Below are 18,217 nucleotides of genomic sequence, written 5' to 3'. Positions count from 1 at the left end.
GAATCACTGCTGGGTTTTAAAATCAATCTCACCTTCTTTTTAGGCTGAGAAGTTAGTGCTTCTCTCTTAACCTTCTGGAGGATTTAACATAATTAATCAATAAGGAATCTCTTACATGTAGTAAAACATGCTTGTATTCATATGGGTGCACCACATTACAGGAAAATGTACTACTGTTTGTTCCTGTGTGTTCTCTGGAAATGTCCTATTTTGTCACAATTTAAACCATATTTCAGACATCTTGCTGAACTGCACTGTGATGTCTTGCATCCCTACAGTATCCCAGATTCAGACCTGTGACTTGAGGCCCTTGTGGTGTGACCTTGCACTCAATTGGGTGTCTTTACTGGTTAAGCTACTTGTGAGCCCCAGAAGTCTGATCATTTTAGAGCACTGGTATTCACTCCTGGACCTGGTGGGCTGCATTGTCCTCTGATTTGTATTGTATCCTGTATCCTGAGCATTCAAAAGACTTGATATGAATCAGTTCTTCACTGAAGTGCTCCTGTTTCCCGGTCTTCATTTATTGAGGATTTTAAGGTAGTTATCAAACCTGGTCAGCTTCAGTCCCTCAGGAGCAGGAGTGAACTTCCCTACTAGACAGATGCAGAAGATAAGAAAAAACAAACTTCCAAGTCTGACAAGTTAGACCTGATCTTCCCTTTGTGGAGAACTGAAGAGGGCACTACTGAGAGACACTTCTCCTTAGTACAAGCACTGTACTTTCCATCCCACCTGTCCAGAGGCAGGTTAAGGACATGTTTACTCATCCTGTTGTCTTTTGAATGAAAGCTACTGTATTTTTAGCAACAGCGATATTATTAGCAGGGAGAAAGTATTGCTATGAAAATAGGCATTTAGAAGAAGTTTTTAATCTATGGTGCACAATGTCTGCAGCAAATGTTTGGTATTAGGGGAGTGACTGTTAAACCACAAAGGAATTGTGTTTAATTTTATTTTGGGATTTTAAAAAAAACCACTAATGGCTACGTGACAGTTTTTGCAGTTTTTGTCTTTGGTTAAATCTTTCTCCACATTTTCAAATTCAGATATGTTATGTGAGAAAACGTCAGTTATATCGGGAGAAAAGAATTGCCATACAATAAGCTCATCCTTTCATAGAATCAGCATCCATTCAGGATGTTGGCTCTGAAAAGTGAGTTTTACCATTCCTTCATGGCTGAGGCGAGCTGGAGGAGCAGTGTTTGAGTTTTCAAATGATTCAGATGATTTGTGTTTTGCTTTCAGGCGTCGGCAGGTCCCTTCCCGGTGACTGTGGGTACTCCATGCCCAACCCTCCTGCCAGCTCTTCCATGCTCTCGCAGAACCCCATGCTTGCCAACCGGATGGGCATGCCGGCAGGGCCCCTCTCCCAGCCCAGCCGCGCAATCGCCGCCTTTCCTGGCAACCCGGGAGCCAAGCAGGGCATGTACCCGCCGCCTTCTTCCGACTTCAACATGCCCCTGCGGCCCAGCCAGAGCATGTTGGGCATGGGGATGCACAGCCAGACGCCGGCCCGCACAGCGGTGGCAGCCTCCTCCTTCGGCGCCAACCCTCTGGCGCAGCCACACTTGAGACACGCGCTGGGGCAGCAGGGAGGCAGCTTACCGCGGGTCATGGTCAACCCTCAGATGTGGCCGGCGCAGCAGGGGGTGCCGCGGATGAGCTCCGACGCGCAGATGGACCACAGCCTGCAGCCTTTCCCTGGCAGTCCCATGTTCCCCCAGCAGTCCGTGAGGCCTGGCATGCCCGCCCCATACCCTCATCATCCTGGGGCCCCTCCCAACCAAATCGCACCCAACCTACCCGTCAGGCAGATGCAGAAACCGAACCCTGTCCAGCCCGGCCCTGCCCTCAGCTCCCTGGCTGCACACTCAATGAGGACCAGAGGACCCTTGTCCGCCATGGCAGGAATGAAGCCAGTTCCACCCGGCATGGCTGGCCTGAACCAGGTCCATCCTGCCCAAGGACTCGCGCCCCCCAGCTACCCCACCTCCAGCAAACACCCAGGGGGGTACAGCACGGGCAATCCAGGTGCCAAGCTACCCCAGTACGACTTCACCCAACACCAGAACAATGGCACAATGCCCGGGCCGGGTGGCGGCGGAGCTAATCTCGGCGAGGTAGACTTCATAGACACTCTGGTGGGCTCCAACGAAGACTGGCTCAACAATCTGACAATGATTGATGAGTACCTGGAGCAGAACTCATAGAGGCAACCAGATCCCACTGTCTGTGTCTGGGGGGTGGGCTGGGGTCCGGGGCTAGTTGTGGATGTACAGAGCCATAAATATGGCATGGGTTTGTGAATTCGTAATATCGAATGCAGCAGCGCACTACGTTCAATGTGGGGAAGGCACCTTTCTCTTTCTCCTCTGCTGCCTTTCCAGAGTAGTGGCTTGGCAGCTGCTCATGGGGCTCAGGCCCTGGGATACTGTAGATTATCATGCATCTGGGTGCCATGTGTATGTATATATTAATGATACCCTGACTTCTTTCAAGAAAAAAGTGGAGGTCAGTGAAATAGTATATCTACCAAACAGGCTAGAAGGACTGAGTGGCCTCCGTGTTTGTCACCTGTCTTAATTCCTGAATTTACCCTAGGACCGCCTTCTGCTGGAGGAAAAGTGCTTTTGGCACCTTTAAAGATGCCCATACCCTTTTCTGTGTCTGCATTCTATCCCGGTAACCGAATCGAATATCAGCAGCTGAAGAGCATCGAACCAGTGTTTTTCAAGCAGTGCTTTTTGTTACAGTTGATAAAGTGACATCTATCGTGTACACTGGCAGTTGCGTTTGTGATTCCATAAACCCTCTGACTACCAGATTTGACCAGCATATACTGTAAAGAACAAAATATCTGATTCTGCATTGCTGTGTTGCTCCAGTCACTGCTGGACTTTAAACTACAGTGAGACAGAATATCCGCTATGGGACAGAAGAACATCTCTGCACGCTTTTTTTTGTAAGATTTTTGAAATCCTGAAACGTTCCGTACACGTGTGCAACATTTCTAATTTTTAAAATTAGAGGCTCCCTTATGGTTCATAAGGGAGCCTGCTTATTGTTTTCCGTTATATTTTTTGTAAAAAAAGAAAGTATTTGGCCCATGTTCACATAGCAACAAAGAAGTTCAGTAGACGTGAGTGGTCTAGTACAAGCATCCTGGCATTTCATTGTAATTGAAACAGACTTTTCTGGGCCCACCTCCAAAGAAACTTATCTCAGTATCACACACACTGCTCACTTCTGGCAGCTAGACAACCCCTCCCTTTTAAAACTGTTAGAGTATGGAGAAGTTTTTTTTTTCTTGAGACCTTACAAGTCAGAAAGCCATCTTTGACCGCTTGGCCATTCTCAGATCACCCTTGGGAAATAAACCTGACCCAGGTTTGTGTTTTGGACTGGGTTTCTCTTTAGCTTCTGGGGATAAGTATTTTTTACTGCACAATCTTATAACAATAGCTATAAAAAAAAACCAAAAAAGCAAAGCAGAAAAACAACACCAATCAGTGTCTTTTTTTGAAAAGACACCATCACTGGTGACAGGCTTTAAAATAATCTAGGGTGCAAGTTGGAGTCCACAAATGAACAGACAGTAGCTTCGACCTGTTAATGTATAAGCAAGGTCTGATGCTTGCCTCGTGCCCATTTAGTCTGGATGAAAGGTCAGGCAGTTAAATCTTCAGGCTCCATTAGCTTCCAACAGTAAAAACAGTTAACCATTTTTTTTTTACCAGACAAGAACTTATAGAGGAAAGATGATCAAGAGTTTAAATTAAAGCAAAATGATTGACAAGTACTGATTTGTACTAATGTGAGTTAGTTATATATATATATGAGGGATCTAGGCCCCAAAATATTTCCAATGGCTTCAGAGAAGCAATCTGCTAAATGCTTCCATCTCTACAACCTTGACCCGACACTTAACTTGGTATGGACTTTATGACTTTGTCATGTTTCAGACATTAGAATGATACATGAAGGCTTTTAATGAATTAACAAGGGGAGGTGGCCTGATCTCTAGATCTTAACTGCCAGACATCTTCCATTAACTGCTCGTTTATCCTTCTGGACTGTGCTGTATGCAGAGGTAAAAAGCAAGGTGTATAACAACACTATGCAGCTGAACACGAACAAAAATGAAAAATATGCTTGAGCCAAATAGAGAAGAATCAGCCATTTGGGTGACATTTGCAGTTTTTGTTTCTCACCAAGACAAAAGCCTTCACAGCAGGCAGCTATTGGTTTGGTCGCAATATTATTCAGCAATCAAGCTGTTGGGACCTAAAGCTCAGTTAGGCATTGGCTGTGGCTAGAGACCCCAGACCACTTCTTTTATACAGTAGCCTTCCTACGGCTCTGCAGGCAGGAGGCTGAGCAATGTGTCCATTTACAGCACAAAGGCAGAAGAAGATGTTCAGAAACCTTAAAAACATGGTCACCATTTACAAAAAAGAAAGAAATCAAGTGGTGTGAAACTTGCTCCACTCCACTAGAAGGAAAAATAACTGAGGATTTGTTTTTTAAGTTCGCCACTAGGTGTGAAAGCAGGCTACGCTTTCTTTTCCAAGTGGTATTCGATCCAGACTCGTTTCCCGGAAAGCAACAAAAGATGTATTCTTTTACTTTTTTTGTAGTGTGTGTGTGTGAGAGAGAAAGACATCAAAACAGATATACAAAATCTGAACTTAAAAGCACTTTTCCTCCTCATTGCTTCTCTCAGTTAAGCAGCCTGGCCTGTTTAGTGTTAGAATCTCTCTTTCATCCCTCACAAGGCGAACCTGACACAGCAGGCCAGCACGCGTGAATTAAGGGGGATCTTGAGCAGTGAAAGGGTTAAAGGTGTCACTCCATCATGACGGCTTCCCAGCAGCCTCCTGGCTCTCCTTGGTGACATGCAGCTGTTGTTGGGTTTGTGGCAAGGTCCTCTCTAAAAAAATGACTTCCTTGGCTGGCGGGAGAGTGCGCTGCTGCTATGGCGATGGCTTTTCTATTAGTTCCGCAGGGGCTTGTACAGGGGATTGTACATAGTAAACTATTTTGTAAATTATGTTTTCTTAAGCTATACATATAAAAAAGAAGTACCTGTATTTATACTTCTTTTCCAAAATCCTTTGTAAATAAAATAAAAACCAACAAAACAAAAAAAAAAACAACAACAAATATAGCTTAAAACAGATTTGTTTTATAATAGGAAAATTCATTTATTTTAATTTGTTTTAAATATGCAGACTATCCTGTTAGTTTTGGTAATACTGTGTATTACAATGTTAAAATATTTGTTATGTTTTTGACATAACACAATCTCTGGTCGCTGCTGAAAGGCTTGCGTGTGGGGACAGGTAGAAAGCTCAGAAAAAGCTGTTTGTCTTCAATTCGAACCCTGGTGCCACCTCCCTCTCCTTTCCTCCCAGCACTCTTTTTAAATTTATTATACTGAGTTTTTGTCATGTCTGGGAGTCTAAGTCGCACTCTGTAACATGTTTATCAAACTGTAAACTCTGGCTTTACTTTCCTCGCAGAATACCACCTGGCTGTGCTCTCGGTCACACTGAACATTTTCTTTCTGCATGAAAGCAGAGGCTCTTTGGCTGAGCTGCAAAGTTCTTCCCAAACAAGTGAGTTTGAGTGAGCTGAGGTTGCTAGTTCCTCTGCAGTTTATTTAAATCTGGTGGACAGACTTTTTCCATCAGAGCAGTTTTGTTCAGGTTTTGAACTGGCTGCAGTTCTTATTGTAATTTTTTTTTAATTTATTTTTTGTCTTTTCTAAGGAACATTAAAAACAAAAACATCCCAATGCTCCTTGGTCAGTTATATTATTGACTGTTTAACCTGTTGGGGTTTTGTGATGTGAAGAGATGTAGCTTCGCCTTGCTGCACTGATTAATGCTCACTGGAGGGCTGTTATAGCAGCCCCTGTCCTGGGGCTGTTTCACGGAAGCACTCCATCTCTCACTAAAGGCAGAGGAAGTTAAAAGTATTGAGAGCTCTCCCAGGCGGGAACAGGAGGAGACAGGCTGTCAGTCAGACTGGTTTGCATAGTCGGTCAACGATGGTACCATGGTCACTTGCATCTGTCTTTACCTTGGAACTGACCCAGTATGAGGCACAAATCCTAATAAAACTGGCCAGGTGGGTCACGTTGCTTCTCCATTTTGTCCCAGGTCATGGGATCCACTAGCTGTGACTCCTGAGTACTTTTCAGTCTTGTCATCCTCCACTGGAATGAGTTGCTGGTTAAGTGTGGGGTATTAGTGGGATTGAGAGGGTGAGGAGCTGTTTGTTTTTGTGTGCTGGATTTTTTTCCAGCAGCCCGGTGTGCTGAAAAACACATTTCTTTGTTACAAGTATTAGGACTGTGGGCACCTTATTTTGTGGGTTCTGTTCTAACAGAGATGACTATAAGCCATTACAGTTTGCAATATTGTTCATTTCTTTTGTCTTAATATTTTTAGTTTCAAAATAAAACTGTATAAATTGAGAAAAGGCCTTTTGTCACCTCAGTACTTTGTGTCGCATCTTACCTGCATCTTGCTGCTTCTTGTTTTTTGTGTGACATTTCCTACCAAATACCATGTCTTCCACAGTAATGGAAGTAAATAATGAAAGTTTCATATCCTGCTAGGAAATAACTTAGACATTTCACACATTTTGGCTGGCTGTTTGTTGTGCTTGAAAAGTACAAATGCTTAATTCATTCACAGGTAAATGACGCAATGTTTAAGCTAGAAACAATTAAATTAATATTTAATTTTTTAAGTAAACTGACACTTCTCAAAAAATGTAGCCTGTTTCCCTTCTCAATTAATGTTTGGTGATTTCATAATCACAAATAACTCCTTGTGCCTCAGTGCTCCCCTGCCTGGGAGCAGCACAACCTGAGATGCATTTTGTCACCTTTTATTGTTCATTTGAATAGTACAAACAACCACTGGAGTTAACTCTTTATTCTTTACAAGGAAAAATACAAATGACTTTTTATCTGCAACAGAATGGAGTCAGAATCCCAATGCATTGATAATGTGTCTAAATCCACATTTAGTTCCATCATTTCTGTGGGAGCCTATGCTCAGATCTGCTTGCAGCCATATTGCCCTGCAACTGGCAACCCACTGAAGCTCAGCAGGTGTAAGCCTGGTCAGTACCTGGATGGGAGACCTCCTGGGAAAAACTAAGGTTGCTGCTGGAAGAGGTGTTAGTGGGGCCAGCAGGGGGCGCTCACCCTGCAGTCTATGTGGGTCCTAATACTCCAGTATAGTGATGGGGACACTAAACTGTAAAAAGGCACTGTCCTTCCAAGAGGCGACAAGTGCAAAACTGTGGTCCTAAGTCTTAGTGGTCAACAAAAATCCTAGGGCGTTTCTTGTAAAGAGTAGGGGTGTTACTCTGACATCCTGGCCAAATTTCCCATTGGCCTTACCAGTCATGGCCTCCTAATAATCCCCATCTATGAATTGGCTTCATTACTCTGTTCTCCTCCACACTAATAGCTGATGTGTGGTGAGCGTACTGGCGTACTTTAGCTGCTGTCACATCATCCAGGCAGGTGCTGCACACTGGTGGTGGTGGAGGGGAGTCCCCATTACCTGTAAAACACTTTGAGTGGAGTGTCCAGAAAAGCGCTATATAAGTTTAAGCAATTATTGTTATTATTTATCAGCATATAAATCAGGATGCTTGGGAATACGGAAAATGTAAAACATTTAATATGATGGATATTCTGTTGTATCCTCGGTCAGCATCACAGTTCACCACAATAAGGCCGCACAAATCAGGCTCTCTGAGTCATTTATTTTGCAAGGGAATCTTCAACCTTGTACAGTGGAGGATCTTTCAAAAGGCTTCACTTTACTGCCACCTGCTCTCGAGTTTTTGAATTGCACCAGCATGAGTTTAGGGATCCATGCTGTGCTGAATGTCCTGTAAAGTAAAAAGAAGAAACATGTTTCAGCCATCGAGCCTTTGCCTATGTCAGGCCTAAAGAAGGCTCAATGGCTGAAAAATGTCTTCTTTCTATTTTTAGTAGCCTATATGCCTTAGACACAGGCATATTGTTGACTAAGGTTTAAAACTGGCAGGTGGTGTGCTGTTAGGGAGAAAAATCAGCATTTCTGCTATCTGTAAAGCAGGCAGCGTTTACTCTGTTTGGAGGACTTTCCTTTCCATATATTCCAAGTACAAGCTTATTCTGTGCCACCAGAAGAGAGAACCAGAGGTTTCCGCCTTAAAGAGACGGGTGGTGAAAGTGCCTCTCTGTTCGGGAGAATCTGCAGGGAAATTCCACAGTGGGCTGTGGAAAGCCTTCACTTCCCCTTCTGCCTACATTTGAAGCTACGGTATTGTTCCTTGGTCTTGGAAGAACTGTTACTACTGCTACTATCACAACAGATACCAGGAAGCAAGAGAAGACAACAACACAGGTATACAGATAATCCATTATTATGTGAATGACTACTATAGTAAAGCAATGTTATCAGCATTCTACTTTAAATTTAATATTGTGATAGTGTGAGGAACTGTGGTGGTATAGTGTCCAGAGTACAGTCCTGTCTGGCACTTTGTAGTTCTCCAGGTTGACAGGACTCTCTCTGGGACTATCGGCTGTGGGATAATAGATTATTGCTTATTTTCATTAATTCAAACCTGATCTGAGGCAGGGACTCTTCTCTGCTGATGCTTGTACTGGAGACATAGTGATATCTGGTCTCTGCCCTGCTGAACTCCTAGTTGTTTAATTGAACGCCTCGTTAAAACTCTCAGTCGGCGTGATCAAGGGATTTCATGAAAAGTGTTGCTAGCTCCTAAACCCTTCTGAATTGAAATTTGTAATGCTTTGCAAGAGTTTTAGAAGAAGTATAAAATTCAAAATGGAATATTCCCTGAAGTGAGGGTTTCAGTAATTAAGCGCTTCTCTGTAATTAAAACTGGAAGGCAGGGATACGGTAAAGTAAATTGTGATCATAACATTTGTGGAGCTTAGATAGCAGTGCTACCAATGAACACATTTATTTTATTACTCCGGTCTTATTCTAGAACACTGTCACTTACTGAGGTGCTTGTACATCCGTCTTTGTCCAGACATGTCACTCTCTACTTATGCATTTATTGTATACCCTAATTCATTAGGAACTTCACTCTTCCACTGCTCGAGCTGAAATCTGCTAGGCTGAGGTGGAAGTGAAATTATTGCTCTACGGTCACTTGGCAGAAAACCAAGACCACATAAGACAAAAAGGCTTTCTTAGGGAAAACACAGTATTTGACCTAAGGGGGGGATGTTATAAGCCTCCTGGTCACAACAGGAGATAGAAATACTGCAAATAAATTTAAAGTGTAAAAATAGACACCACTCAAAAAAACTTCACTCTGGACATGGATACATGTGTCTACACGTTATTAATTTTGAATGTAGGTGATATTAAGTGGCCAGTAATGCAGGAGACTCAAGCTGGCATTAAATACCCTATTTAAAATGTAGAATAGGTATATGTATTGTACATTTTGAGTTAACGCGATGTGTAGAGTACTTACACTGAGATTGGTGTAGGAATCAGTTCTGGTTCTTGGGAAAGTTTCGACCCAAATTAAACCTCCAGAAAGATGTCTTTTGTGTTTCCTGAAAGCAGTAGCTCATTTGAGGGCACCTGTTAGCAAAAAAAGATATTTTTAAAGTGTTTCAAGACAAGAGGTGCAGTTCTTTGAGTTGCTGGAAAACAAATGGCCTGATTTTCTGCTCTGCTGCATGCTGAGTGATAAAGATAGACAAATAAATATAACCCCACAGGAACCATCAGCCTACCCAGTGAATCTCCTCGATTAGAATGAAGACGTCAGGCTGTGGTGTGAAGCCAAAATACCAGCTTCCGTATCTCATGTGCTATTTGTCTTTTGACGTGTCTAGTTTGCAACCTGTTTGACTAAACTTTACTTTCTCAGGTACAACATAAATTACTTGTCTAAACCTTTCTTGAAGGCCCCCTGAGCACTATATTTTTAAGGCATTGATTGAAAACCCATCAATAAAAAAGGGAAAACTGCCCCAAGTTCTTATATATATAGAATTCTTTAAACAGTAAAGATTTCCAGTAGTAACGATTTTTAACAGCAAATGAAATTATGTTTATGAAGGCTTTTGATAAAGGCTTTCATAAAAAAAAATTACTACAGCAAAAGCTTGTACCATATTTCTATTTCATATTTTGATTGAGAACTGGTATAAGTATAAGTTAAGTTAAGGGTGGTTACTAAAATTGTGGTAGCCTAATAAATGGGGGTACCCCATGGATTTGTATTAGGATCATTGTTCTTCTAAATTTACAGTACATCAATGGCCAAAGTAAACTGGCTAAAATTAGAGCAAACATTGCTGGAGATGCAAAGAAATTTCAAAATGGTTCAGAACATTAAGAAACATGAAAAGGTTAAATGAAAAAAATGAAAAAAGTCCATTTGGATCATGTAGCCCTTAGAGGTATCAAAGATACCCCATTGTGTTGACAGTGCCAGTGCCTTTGAGGATTAAGAAATCTTGGATGCATGTAATCTTCACTGTTCTTTTCTGTAGATACAAGCAATCAATGATCAATGAGCAGGATGAGTCAAACAGCCTCCACTTGTTTGTAACTTCTTCTTCAGATCATTATCTTAACCAGGGTGATTAACACAATAATACATTAAAGTACAAACAAAAAAAATAAATCATTCAAATAGAGGACAAAAAGAAAAAAATAAAAATAGTAATTTTACTTATATAACAAATCCTCAAACAAGAACATTAACCACTTGCTTTCCTTATAAGTATTAATACAATGTGCAGTTTCTGATCACATTCTGAAGCTCAGTTTGTAATGGTTAATTCATATAAAAATGTCTGAAGTCGGAAAGTACACATGTAAGTTGTCATTATCAGGGTCTGCTACATTTCTGAGTGGCAGTGCGCTCAGGACACTGCACAAGCTCTTCTGATTTCTTCCAACATCCCTGCAAAACTACACTCTCTCTGTTACTATGCGCAATGTTTACGGTCTGTGAGATCTACTTCCTGAGTCAAAAAATAATTAAGTGTAGAATTATTACTCACTTCTACAAAATGTCTGTAGCACATGAGAGATGCATATATTGTCCTTTCACGTTTCATGGTCAATAACCTCCCAAAATACAAAAGGGAAAGAAGGTGCTTGTCTCAAAGTGAACCGATGATCACAGTTTTGTTTCTTGTGACTGCACCATAGCAAGCAGGAAGCAAGACCTCTTCAGAGTGACAAACACACCTACAGTAACAGGGGTGCTTCCATGAATGGGAGCCACAGCTCTTCCCCAGCGAACTAAAAATCCTAGTCTGCGCCGAGTCCAGAAAAAATGCCCAAATTTACATGACACAAAGCCAAGGGGTGTATCCAAAAGTTCACCATGACTCAGGAAATATCCAAGATATTTCAGCCGGATACAGGATTGGGCAGAGGCCTGGAAAAGTTGTTTTAATATGAACACATTTCCTGCTTGGTCCTTGTGAAAAACTCAGGTTACATGTAGCCAACGCTTGGACATTCCCTGTGACAAACACACTGTGCTTGCAGGGAACTTTCCTCTCTGAGAATCAAGAGTGGAAAGACGGAAACAATGGCATTTTGTGAAAACTGCTCAAACCTATTGTTGAGTAGCACCCCAGTAAGAGACAGGGTGAAAAGAGGTCCGTCTTTATCGGACTGCAACAACACCTGTAGATGTCTACCCACAGCTACCGGGCTTTTTAATTTCTGCAGACCTGCTCTATGATTTATTCAAGCAGGGGGGCGCTCTGCCCCATGGAAGAAAACTTCCAAACCAAAACCCCAGTACGGTGACTTCCTACTGTGCTGTAGGAGGTACTACTGTCCTTCAGAGACAACATGAAAACCAAGGACCCGACTGCTTGGTCGATAAAGATCCCAGGGCTCTGTTCCTAAGAGTAGGGCTGTTAGCTCTGGTGTTCTGGCAAATTATTCCACTTCGCACTTCTACAGTCTGGTTACCAAAGTGCCCCTTTAATTCAACTGATGAAGCAATTTCTCACTTCTCCCTCATCAGCTCCTTTCGGATGAAATAGGATGAAAAGTGTTCTATTATTATTATTATTATTATTATTATTATTATTATTATTATTATTACTACTAAATCTTTCAATATCCCCACTCCTTTTAATCTTGGTAATTGTTCCTTTCCTTTCACTGTTATGAAAAATGACAAGTGGCTGAAATATTGCTGATCCCTGCTGAAATGTTGTTGTTACTACGTGCAAGGTCGGCACTGCCTTCAAAGTCACACGTTTCTTTCTTACTATCTGCAAGCTCAATTCGACTGTGACAAGACAGTCCCACCGCTACTTCCTGTGAGCTTGAGCTGCGTTGCCTGACCAGTTGTGATTTTTTTTGTTCTGTTTTGTTCTGCCTTTACAAATGGCAGAGGCAACCTTAATCTTATTTGGCTATCACTGTGTGCCAAACTGAAACTCGGACCTGTCGAGGCAAAACAGGGAACTGATTCTGAAAGCTCAGTTGTCATTTACGGTATCAGAGCACACATGAGACAAATTCACCTGCTCCAGTCTTTAGCGACAGCTACCCTCTGTCCCCCCCGTGCTAGCATCTCAGTTCCCCTGACAGCCTTGTGAGATGAAGTCTGCAGTTACGCACTCGCCTCATACTACAAAAGATGCTGACTGTGCTTTCTGTCACTGACAGTTTCCATTTGGGTGAGCCTGACAGCTATAGCTCCCCTAAACTTCCAGTCACACATCCTGAGCCCTAAAGGACGATTGTGCACTAACGTTTTTCCATCAGTAAGCAGGAAGCACCCCAGAGAGTATAAAAAAAGACCTGATATGTCCTGAATGTAGCTCTGCCTGTAATTAACAGGACTGCAAAGTACAGTGGTTTTACATACTCAGCACACTTTTACATAAGTAGGTAGATACCCAAGTCTGAAAGGATAGCATCTTTAACAAGAATCAGAGATGGAAAAATATGAATTGAGTTGCTCTGTCTGTACCAATGCACTTAATCAGCACTTTTTGGGGTATTTTGGACAACAGGAATGGAATTAGTACCAACAATCTCTGCATAAAAGATCCCAATAATCCCATTTGCTCAGGAACTGGCTGCTCTGCTATAACACAATGAGCACCACTGAAGGGATGATCACTGGCACAGACAGCATGAAGCTCCCCTTGGAAATTCACGTATGGGGACAGACTACTTGCTATGACAGCCCAGCTGTCCAAAGTCCATCTCTCATCATAACAGAAAGACAATCATGTACTCTCCAATTGTTCCTGGGGAACAAGCAATCATTACATTAAGAAAACAGACTGAGTAAATTAAAATGTTCTTTGGACACATTTATTAATTGGGACAACCAGTTTTCACAGATGATCAAATCACTGTTCAAACACAATATTACTTTACACCTCCTTAATTAATTGAATTCATTATTGGCTTAATCAGAGCAGCTGAACAGCTTTTCAGCTCTTCATGTGCTGCTGATTTTATTAAAGAGCTAGAATTCTACAGGAAAGCAACCCACAGGACTGGATTTGGGGACCCCCGCCACACACACAGCTCTACATAATCTGCTTTGTTTAAACAACTGCATTCCTGGGAGGCCAGCATTTTCCTGTTTATTCTTCTACCTGAGCCCTTAATTATATAATTGAACTTATTATATGGTTAATTGGACAAGTTAAAGCCTTTCCTTGTCATTATGAAACTGAAGATTTAAAAAGAGCTACAGTATAAAACTTGCTGGAGACCACAGTTAGGCTCCTCTAGTTTACCTGAGGTTCCCCTAGGTTACTATCTCTAAGAAGTAGTGGACAGAACATTTTGTTGTGATTTGCAGGTACAATGTTCTGTACTGGACAGCACCACATTTCGCTCAGTAGCAGTGAATTTAGAATTAGAATAAAAGGCTCTTAAGGCACAATATTGATGTAAGTGATAGATTACACAGAACTACAGACAACCTCAGCTGTTCTTTAGAGATACATGGAGATACATTCAAGCCAGCCAGATCTTCTTCTCTTCCAGTCTTATTGAGGCAATAATCCTACTGCACCTGTCCCTACTGTTTCTTCTAGGGTTTTCCACCAGAAACAACACAATTCTTTCCCAACAACATATACATATTATTAAACAGCTGTTGGAGTCCTTACCTCCTCCAGGCAAGACACCTACAACCAGTACTGCCCTCACAGGTGTGGGCTCCTCTCATTTTACTTCCCCTGCTCATGTGACTGAGCTGGTATCTAAAATAAGACCCCCTGCCTGTGTGCTGGACACTGTTCCTACAGCCCTACTCACAGCCAGCTTCCCAACTCTTTATTGATTTGTTACCAACCTCATCAATGGGACCCCATAATCTAATTTTGTGGCTGTAGGCTGCTAAATAAACATGGGTTTGGACACCTTTTTTTTTACAGCAACCGTGGAACAGACTGGGCAGTTCAGCTAGTATTTCAGTTTGGAATTATTAAGCTCTTTGAACCTTTTCTGTCAGGGTTTAGACAGAAGGTAGTTAAGATGAATTGCCTATTGTTTCTAACTCTAGGTCACTTAATATTATCATTTTTAATCAGGTGAAGATTTTATTTTTACTTTAAATCATATTATCCTGTTGGATAACATGGAAAATCTTGGGATCACTAGTTCTTCCCTGCATTGGTGTGGCTCCTATTTAACGGCTAAGGGCCAAATCATAAATCTTGGCTTTTTGTCTCACTTTCTCAAGGTGTCCCAGAGGGCTATTCGCTATATAGTATTTGCATGTTTCCTCCTGGTCACCTTATTCAAGAACTTGGGTTTTACTGCTATTGTAATGTGACTAACATTCATATTTCCTTACCAAGACCTGTCTGTTCATTAAAGCGTTTAATCTGTTATTTCTTGTACTCTTGGTTTTTGCAACTAGTTTGCCGGGCTCTTGTCTGTTTCTTTGTATGTGGATTTCTTGTTTAGTGTGTGTGGGTGAAATGTCCTGTAAGTTTTCATAAATAAAATTATATCATTACTACTTCACCTACACAAAGTGTTTCAGTTTACAACGTCCTCATCATTTCACCTGACGTTCGTGTAGAGAATACTAAATATATAATTACGTTATAGTTATCTTTCTGGATAATCGGGCTTTCAGTCAACTGAATCATAGAACGATTACCTGTAAAGCTAAAAACGAAAGTGACTACATGTCCCAATGAGCATTGCGAGATTCGCCTTCCGAGACGACCAATCCTGGCGTAATGGACGCGGTCACATGACTGGTAGCGAAGTCCCAGCAGCGGTGCAGAAACAGAGGCAGTGGTAAGGAGATAGGACTGATTCGCAGGTTTCTGGGTAAGTGGCGAAATGTATTGATTTAATTTGTTTCCGAGCATTATGTTTTGGAATTGTTACTGGTGTTTTTGTGTTGTTCACTGGTTTTAGACATGCCTTAGAAGCAGAGTTGAAAGTGCATGATTCAGGCCTGTGGTATTTCCTGGTTCAATGATCGCTGCTGTGCTGTGCGAAATGGGTGCAGTTATTGAAGTTGTGTCTGCAACACTTCGGAACTTTTGATGTGAAGTCTAGTGTGGCAAAACCGTGTTTATTTTTATGAGGTCCAAGATGCAGTGTATGCGTAGTTTCTACAAAGATTAAGCACTTGCAGATTAGGCAGCTGAAAACAGCAGGCCAATTTATTTTTGTGTTATTGTTTTTGTTGTTATTATTAGTCAGCTACGTTGTGAAAACGTATTTTCCCCCTCCTCTCTCAGAATTAATCAGCGGTAATCAGAATTGTAATACTGGATTTTTGCTGAAAGGTAGTACAGAGGAAGAGAATTTGATCAGTGAAATAATTCAGACTTTCGTGGTCTCGTTCATGCGGGATTCAGCCCTTGCGGGTCTTGGTGATCTTGTAACTCGTTTAAACGCCACTTCTAAAACCAGATTACCTCTCTGTCTGACAGCGGTCTGGAGTCCGTCTTGGGGTGTTTCAGGAGTTCTGGAAGGCGTGTGGAGTATAGTTAGAAAATATTGCCCAAAGAGGTTGAAATTAGAGTTTAGGTTGGAGATAATCGTCATGTTGCATCGCTTTGGTATCAGCACTGGCTGATAAAATTCTTCTTCAGTGTGGTGGATTTAATCTGTTTTAAAAGAACTGAAGTGAACTGTATATATATGATTTACATCCGAATAACGGAAAGAACACAGGATCAACACACACGTTTGAATTGCCATTTTAAATCTTTGTCGATTTATTTTCCGGACAATACATTTCCTTCATCACTATTGTCGGCCTAAATCATGAGACTTAATTCTCTATCGCGTTGGTGCGTTTGACTCTGTGGTGGTTCAGGTCCCCGCGTGAGGGAGGAGTGCCTGACACGACATGATCAAGGGGTTATTTCGGTAAGTCAGCCATCTAGAAAACTACGCCTTTATTTGGGCAGTTTTGGAAGTTAGTAATGTAAGATCTAGAGTAAGACCCTCTGTGCCAAGACCCCCACCCGCCTCGAGAGACGTGTATTGTGCATCAAGTTAAGTATTTGGCATTTACGACGTGCATTGTTCCCAAAGCGTCAACTTTTCCCTGAAATTTTGCCTGCAACTTTGCCAAAGAAAGCAATGAACTGAACGGGGGGCGGCCGATCTGCCTTTTAATAAAGGTTGTGCTCAGCTTGCCACCACCCTGCTACGCATTACCAGGCAGTAGCTGCCACGGTTATAAATAGTGTCTTAGTGTGACTGATGCTGCGACTCTGCCCAGCGCAGGTCGGTGGCTGGACTCGACTCTTAACTTTATATTGTTCGACACAGCAAAGTTAGTCATTCGTTCATGAGGTACAGTGCGGGGGTTTTGGAGAGGCAGAGCTTGGCTGTTGCGATGTCTGTCTGGTTCGTTTTTTGGAAACTCGACCGTTGTACTAAATATAGCTCGGATGGTAATTCAAAACTGAACTGTGGTTGTGCGTCTTCGTCCGCTGTGCTGCGCTCTGACTTGTTCCACCGGCGGCCCGACCGGAAGTTTTTTTTTCGACCTAACTAAAAGTCGCAATTAAAAACTGTTTAGTTTTAATTCTGCCTTATCGTGCCGGTGGTTCAGAAAAATCAAAGCGAACAGATTCGGGAACTTCCTAGATTATGATCAAAGGAAATGAAATTCCGTGTGTACAGTATTTGAATGAGGTACTCTTTTGGGGAATAATATCCAAATTGTGCATTTTTGGAAGTAAACAAATTTTCGTGCTTTGCTCTTCACTGTAATGAGGAGTTATAAGATTATTTAGTAGTCGCAGTGAGGTGAAATGTACCAACTATTTTGGATAAACGTTTTACGTGATTTACAAAAACAAAAGCGTATCATACCCGTGAAAACATAAAAAGGTCACAAACGAGAGGTGACCATTCGGCCCATATGGCCATTTACAGTAGTGGCTAATTGAGCTAAGGATTTCACTCAGCAGTTTCATAAAAGACACCAGATAGAAGTGCCAGTAGTGAAACTGTACCACCTTCACCAAAAGATATTTCAACCAATGTGTCCCACTGACACTTCATCCCATTTGTTTAGCTGTGTTATTAGAATATTGTGCTATATATAATATAACATCTTGCTACATGTATATTGCTGTATAATTAGAATTAATTCTGGCAGGTTAATTGAAAATATTCCAAGCCAGGCAGTTCATTGAAGCTGTATTACTTTGGCTTAATTATGAGATGAAATTTGTCCAAAACTCTTCCCGGCACTGAGCACAGGATGATTTAGTCTTGTAAGATCTGCTGGATTGTGGCACCCGAACAGTTCTGAAAAGGCGGTGTCAAAAGGAGATCATTATTTTCTAACAGAATTAACCCAAGCACCAGAACTAAATTGGAAGGGTATTTATAGTGATTCTTGCGATTTAGTCCCACATGTGCCATACAGATGATAGCAGAATTCCTTCACTTCAGGGAGCAGGCAGTCTGGCCCACCAGAGTAATGACAGACCCACAATTTCCAACGCCTTCATCACCCTTTTGGCAGCAAGCAAAATGAAGGAGCTGCATGGCCGGAATTCAGCTCTCGTCTAAAACTAAAACAACAGGAACATGCATAACTGTGTAAAAAATCCCTTTTTCAAAGTGAAACAGAATTCTGTTTTTCTATAGTCCTCTGGGGGGACATCAATCTCGCAGATATTACTTTATCTTTCAAAAGC

General features: G+C 41.8%; 2 protein-coding genes across 4 annotated transcripts in view; both read left to right on the top strand.

Annotated features, from left to right (window-relative positions):
* The window catches only part of LOC148828601 (mastermind-like domain-containing protein 1), a 122,915-nt gene extending 116,432 nt beyond the window's left edge, over positions 1 to 6,483 (top strand). Inside the window, exon 5 of the mRNA XM_088924582.1 lies at positions 1,249 to 6,483. Coding sequence (XP_088780708.1) covers positions 1,249 to 2,213 — 965 coding nt within the window. The 3' untranslated portion in view covers positions 2,214 to 6,483. The remainder of the gene's footprint in view (positions 1 to 1,248) is intronic.
* Positions 6,484 to 15,289: 8,806 nt separating this feature from the next.
* The window catches only part of mtm1 (myotubularin 1), a 36,592-nt gene continuing 33,664 nt past the window's right edge, over positions 15,290 to 18,217 (top strand). For 2 of the 3 annotated variants that reach the window (XM_088925406.1, XM_088925405.1), the window contains exon 1: positions 15,300 to 15,368. The gene's annotated coding sequence lies outside the window, so the exon portion shown is untranslated. Of the gene's footprint in view, positions 15,369 to 18,217 lie in introns of all 3 variants that reach the window. The other variant, XM_088925404.1, reaches the window with a different exon arrangement.

This window comes from Atractosteus spatula, chromosome 9 (assembly GCF_055471065.1).
Source record: "Atractosteus spatula isolate fAtrSpa1 chromosome 9, fAtrSpa1.hap1, whole genome shotgun sequence".
Lineage (NCBI taxonomy): Eukaryota > Metazoa > Chordata > Actinopteri > Semionotiformes > Lepisosteidae > Atractosteus > Atractosteus spatula.
This window is presented reverse-complemented; position numbering and strand designations above follow the sequence as displayed.